A 6,394-nucleotide genomic window follows, 5' to 3' on the forward strand; every position below is an offset into this window, starting at 1 on the left:
GTGGTATGATCTCGTCTAAACATCTCATTTCAGGAACTCTGCATCAACCTACACGGACCATACGCAGTGCACAAACTGTGAAAGGGATTTTTTGGGTTTTTTTTCCCCCCAGCTTCATTTTCTCTGCAACTTCCCCAAAGACAGCACGACGGCCTGTGACAGTGTGACACACAGCTTCCTCAAATCTCTCACCAGTGCCTCCCTCCCACAGGAAACACAAAGTAACACGACAGGTTGAATCCACACGGAGCAGCTCACAATGCTTGCGATGCGGAGCACAGCGCAGTCAAGGCAGGCAGACTCCTCAATGGATCTGGGAAACTGCATGGCAATGTCCAGGCGTCCTCCCCCCGCCATTCAAAGCGCATTCCTGGGAAGATGAGCCCCTAGTGCCGAGCGCCCTGGACTCTCAGTCGGCTTTGCGCTTCAATCCAGGGATCTTCGCTTGAATTCTGCAAATGGGAAGGAAGGCAGGGGAGAAGAGGCATGTCACCCGGGGGCCATTCTTCGAGAAGGAATCGGCTGCAGTGTTGCCGCCTCGCCCTCACAACCTAGATTCCACAAAGCCTCTCACCCCCAGGGCCGGGAAACCCTTGGCAGCGCTGACGAGCGTGCTTGGGCCTCATGGAGACATGCTACTCTCTTAAGGTACAGCCCCTTACCCGTGACTCCAAGTACTTACTTAGCCACAGCGTCTTTAACAGTCTTACTCGCAAGTGCGAAGCAATGATCTATCTGAGCCTGGAAAAGAGGGAGAGCGATGAGAGAACCGCCACCACAGAAGCCCAGCGCAGGCCAATTCTGGTTCCAACAAACACTACGCTCAAAGGCCATCACATTACCCACGTGTCCAAGGCAAGTAGCATGGATGCTTGTGTAAATCCCACATAGAAGAATGGGCTCTGTAACCTATGTCAGTAGAAGTTAAATTACCTGATGCCGTTCATAAATAACTGGCACGCTGAAGAGTGAAATCAGGGCTGAAAAAGGAAATACACAACTTTACAAAAGGACTCACGGTGTAGCATTCAAAGCCATCCAAAGCTAACCAAGCTCCTACCAATGACAAAATACACAAGCTGCTCCTGGAGGTATCTGCCATGGGGAACCACACCCGGCTTTACCCCCCAGCCCCGACGTCATGAAAAGCAGGCACACCTCGCTGGCTAGATTTCTACCACTGACCAGCGAGAGCTCCCCTTTGCCTAGTTAGCATGGCTCGTTGGAGCACTCTTCAATTACTCCAATATTAATAAACCTAACATGAGCAGTTTATTTACAGGGACCGCAACCAAGTAATTCCTCCTTGTTCCTTTTAAGAAAGAATTCTCTCCCATAAAATGGCTTTAAGCTACTGAGCCCAGTGCCTTAGTGCACTTACCTAAAATCAGGAGGGTCAGTCCGTTGAACAAGGCACCGACGTAGGTGAGCACCCACATCAACACTGCAAACTGCAAGGAAACCACATCAGCCAGTGCAGACACACGGTCCCCTCAGCATGGGGATGCCCTAGACTTCCCAACGACACCCCAAGTACCTGCCGCCCCTGGAGGTCTGCTAGAGTCACATGAATATTTCACTTCTCAATTCAGAATTCAAATGGAAATGACAGGCTTGATCTCATCTGCTCTGAACCACGTGGGAATTAATTCTGTTTTCTCAGCTCTAAGGTCATTTCCCTTTCCGACAGCCAGACTGAAAAGTATCAAGAGCGTTAGGGAATACATTCATCTAAAGCCTGAGTGGGTCAAATGTAAAAGCACTAACCAATTAAGAACTTGAAGAGAGATGAACTGAATTATTCCGACGCTGAAATCTCAGACCTGTGGACAAGGTGATACTGGGGCTGGGTCAGAAAAACCAGGCTTCGAGCAGCGAGCGATCTGTCACCGGCTGTGGCACTGCCCGCGCCTTGATCTGGGTGGTTGCAGCCAAAAGGAAGCGGGGGAATGCGGACTGCTCTAACTCAGACTCAGGAAACCCACCTGGCTGTTGCTACTCTTTATGTTTAACAAGACACCTCTGCAGGCAGTGCTTACTGTGTGCTGCGCACTGTACTCGGTGCTTTCCATGCCAAAGCCCGCCCTGGGAGGTAGGTACCACTACCCACCGTAACAGCTGCAGACGCAGGAAAGTTCTGTGAACTTGCCCCGGTCACACCGCACTCTTCTCGTGGGGGCGGGGCCTGGGGACCGCAGCCACCTGACAAGCTCTCAAAATCGACCATGCCTCTTACCATCAAATAGGCAGTTGGGGAAAGACTTTGCTTTTAAGAAAAGTGACTTCATCGGGGTGGGGGGGTCTCAATTTCCTCCATCACTATTTCCTAGTTTATTGGAGACTGGACAAGGAAATTTCTAAATTTTTTGTCTGGCTCTTAAATTCTGTGACATCAACGGATAAGTCAAAGCCATTCTTGATGACCAGGAAAGCAGCGGCAGCTCTCTCAGCCTGCGTGCCAGCAGCGGCCCTGTCCCGTGAGCCTGGGCAAATACCAGGGAGGGGGAGAGGGCAGTCAGAGGCAGGGCCAGCAGACTTCTCTGCTGTTTTGTGGGCCACACAGGGTCTCTCATGACGTTATTCTTGGTTGGTGGTGTTTTCGCAAGCTTTTAAAGGCCACTCTCAGCCTTTGCATAGCCGCAGCTTGCTGGCCCTTCATCTAAAGGCATGGTTCTCTTCTGTCTCAGGCTTTCGGCACGTCTGATGGACTACTGCGTCCAGCAGGCTCCTGAGCACCAAGGACGGCATCTGAACTCTAATCCTCGCATACTCAGGTCAGGATTCCTCCAGCAGCTGTCAGGGCCCACAAATAGCACTGCTCAGGTTACCCCTACACCATGCTCAACTAAGGAAAATGCCAGGCACGCTGGCCAGTGGCACCTGCCGGTGGACATTCCAGTCTCTGCAGGCAGGCTTTGAAGCAGGCTCCTCTCCCACAGTCTGACTCCTGAAGAAGCTAAATATAACGTCTGCATTTGAGGGTGCTGCCTGTAAAGTGACAGCTTCCCTCCTCTACCAACCACAAGTCTAAAGGAAAAAGAACCAACGTGCCCATCTCAGAAGAAATTGCCTAGCAGTGTGGACACCTTACCATGACACAGCTGGATACTTTGCATACTCACAGGTGGAAAAAGGTCTTCCTGTGGCCACTGCAGTCACCAAGAGGATCACACTACAAATCCACGCAGAAAGAAGCCCGAGACTCCATGCCTGGGCCCTTGTCATGTGTCTCTTGAAGGGCATTCTTTTGAACATCCAAGCAGCCCACAGGCGAAATGCACATGGGAGCCAGTGAGGGAAACGCCCTCTCCCCACTCCCCAGGGACTCGGATCACAGCTGCTGCCCTGCAACCATCCCAGGCCACATGTTGCCCAATTTCCCCATTTTGAATGAAAAAACTATAAAGTCACATTTGTATGGGATGGGCTATCACAGATATTATTACTCTATAGCCAAGTTTGGAAAAAATGTAAAACTTTGGTGGCTGGAAACAAACTCCTGGATAAGGATGCCTAGAGGTTGCACCACTAGACCAGAGAGGTGGCCTAAGAACTAGCTTCTCCTGATAACACAGCCCTGCGCCTTGAGGGAGGGGTCACTGGACACCAGGGCACTACAGCAAAGTGTGGTGCACAGAACAGATGGTGCCCAGCTACCGATCAGACAGTGTCTGAGGTCTGTTCAAGCAAGCAGCCTGTGTGATCCAAAGATGAAAGGGAAAGTGTCAGAGCTTAAATGGTGAACATGCAATCTGTAGAAGGCTGTGGAGGGTGTGGGAGCCCAAACCCATCTGCAGAGCATCTCATCAGATTCGCCTCTGGCGCTCCGCTCTAGCCACAGGTGGGGGACTGTACTGCGAGACACAGACATCACTGTACACTTGATCGTGGTGGATTGAACCATGGCATAACAGGATGCTTGGCCAGTTGACCTCTCTCTTACCCAGCGTGCATGTGCCCCAGGCTCTTGGGTCCAACTGACTGGAGTCTATACTGCAAAGCCTCAGGAGAGCCGCCTTCCTCGGTGGGGTCTGTCCCCAACAAGCAAACGGGCAGGGACACCCTCCAAACAAGGACACGGGCAGCTCCCACGTTGGCCCTAACTTTTCTTTCCTCCCTCCCTCCCTCGGAACCGAACTCCTGGCCACAGAGATGATGCCAACTCACAAAGGAGTGGAACACCCAGTCTCTCTCCCGAGGAGCTGTGCTGGTGGGTCACAGCCCAGTGTGACGAGCCTTTCCACACCCATGTAACTCTCCTCACAGCTAGGGGCCATCTGTGGAGGACAGTCAACCTGGTGGACAGCCACATTTTTCATAAAAGACAAGTAGAAACTTGAAACTCAAACGTGTAAAAACTGGCACATAATAAATCATTCCAAGATGCAATGGCTGTGTTTCATTTTAAACCCTGTGTCACGGAATGTCCCTTTCTCAAGAGGAATGTTGACATATGGACACACAGCCTCCTGCACAGGTGTGGGATGACACCCGTTAGCCTATTTACTAAGTCTGGAAGACAAGAACCTTCCTCCCCCAACCAGGAGTCCTGTGAGGTGCTGTGGGTTAGGCGTTGGCATGCTATAACCTCAAGGATGGGGGTTCACACCCACCAGCTGCTCCCTGGGAGAAAGATGAGGCTGTCTCTCCTTAATGACTAAGTCTGAGAAATGCTGCGCAGGGCTGGACACCAAGGAGTGGCGAGCTCAGCGCTCTTCCCCCATGAAGGTCCTTGGGGCCTTTGAGTAAAGCTGCCCTGGGCGCTCTTTGACCGCTGATAGTTTCCTGTATGCGCGGGGCTGAGAGGCTACTTTACAGTGTTTCTTCTCAGGGGATGCCTCCCTGCTCTCTCCATCCTGCAATGCACTGATTGTTCTACTCCAGCAGCCAAGGAAATGAGACAAACCCCGTGCTGAAAACAACGTAACACCTGGCTCCCACAGGCACCGCTGTCTGACAGCACTGTGAGCATTTGAGCTACTGTGACCAAGGAGAAAAGCGGGATCTAATGGTCTAACCTGACTGCTAGGTGACACTCTTGACTTTGAGAGAGGCTTAAGGTCAGTGGTGTGCATCTCTCCTAAAAGAAGTTTCTATCCACCAGGCACATTTGCACCCCAGCTTCAATGCAAACGGTAGGCAAAGGCCCCCAGACACAGAAGAGGCACTGGGTCACTGCGTGCCGCCCAGACCATCGTCAGCAGGGCTCAGGGTGGGCTGGTTTGCAAAGTTAGAGAGCATCAGCAACTACAGAGGCCCCGGTGATCCGCACCTGGAGGTGATCCGCACCCCTGCAGAAGGCAGCACACACTCGAGGACAGAAATGGTATGCTCCAAAACAAAGCCGGCCTATTCCATCACAGTGGTGTGAAATCGATTCGTCTCCCTTCTGACAGTCAAGATACCCTACGATTTCCAAAAGTAGGAATTTATCATTTCTTTTCCTTCATCAAGCAATAGCATTTTCTTCTGTCCTAAATATTTGATTGTTAGATTCTAAATTTAGAAGCCCAAAGTTACAGTAATAATGGGATCCCATTTTTATTATGTAGTTGAATGTAAAAAAATGCTCCGAGTATGTTTAAGTGCGGGGCAGAATACACTTACCTTCAGAGAATCAACGAGATCATCCACTAAGAAGAGGCGTCGGAGTTCTTGGACGGTGCAGTTCACGTGGCCGAGAGCAGAATTGCTGTATTTCTGAACCAGCTCCTCAGACACAGCGACGTCTGACTCCAGATATGCCCTGAAGAAGAGACCACACCCTAACTGCCACGTACCAACGAGCAGGGACATGTGCCCTGCGGTGCCCCGTCAAGCCCAGGAGAGCACTACACCAGCACGGGGATTCCTCACCCACCCGCGCCGGGTCCCGTCAGGGCGAGGAAACGTGCTGTGACGCCAGACGCATCTGGCTGAATCTGAGGTTCTGACACGTGCTCGGTTGTGTACCTGTGGGAAACGAGCCCTCTCTAAACCGGTCTCTCACTTAGAAAGCAGAGATCATGATGCAGGCCCAATGAGTGAGGTGCGGGAGGCATTCGGTAAAAGGTAGTTACAATTGGTGTTTGGTTTTTTCTTTAGGTTGTTATTAAGAAGGGGCTTCAAGTCCTCTGAATGAAGATTCTACATGTTCCTAAATCCCACACACTTTCTCAACTCATCAGGCTAAAATACGGCTGCCAAAAAGTATCCATTTAGATGGCCCAATCTGCACCAATGAGACAGCGGAACCAGTCGCGGCTTTCAAGAACACAACGGCCTATGCGAGTGGCAGGGGAGCCGCACGCCACAGGCACTCAGTCCATTGTTCTATTAGCTGGTAAGCTTGCAAGAAGTCACTTTATCCTGGCAAAAATGAACCACGTCACGAGACGGAAGCGCCTCTCCAACC

At 51.3% G+C, this 6,394-nt stretch overlaps 1 protein-coding gene across 1 annotated transcript in view; it reads right to left on the reverse strand.

The window, feature by feature from the left end:
- Positions 1 to 6: 6 nt before the first annotated feature.
- The window catches only part of LOC101638764 (reticulon-4-like), a gene marked incomplete at its 5' end in the record, with an annotated part of 10,435 nt that continues 4,047 nt past the window's right edge, over positions 7 to 6,394 (reverse strand). Inside the window, 5 exons of the mRNA XM_004717922.2 lie at positions 7 to 452; positions 683 to 741; positions 934 to 980; positions 1,382 to 1,451; positions 5,608 to 5,746. Of these exons, the coding sequence (XP_004717979.1) occupies positions 410 to 452; positions 683 to 741; positions 934 to 980; positions 1,382 to 1,451; positions 5,608 to 5,746 (358 nt within the window). The remainder of the gene's footprint in view (positions 453 to 682; positions 742 to 933; positions 981 to 1,381; positions 1,452 to 5,607; positions 5,747 to 6,394) is intronic.

This window comes from Echinops telfairi, unplaced genomic scaffold (assembly GCF_000313985.2).
Source record: "Echinops telfairi isolate 266 unplaced genomic scaffold, ASM31398v2 ScPeMD7_131;HRSCAF=429, whole genome shotgun sequence".
In the NCBI taxonomy this organism is placed as follows: domain Eukaryota; kingdom Metazoa; phylum Chordata; class Mammalia; order Afrosoricida; family Tenrecidae; genus Echinops; species Echinops telfairi.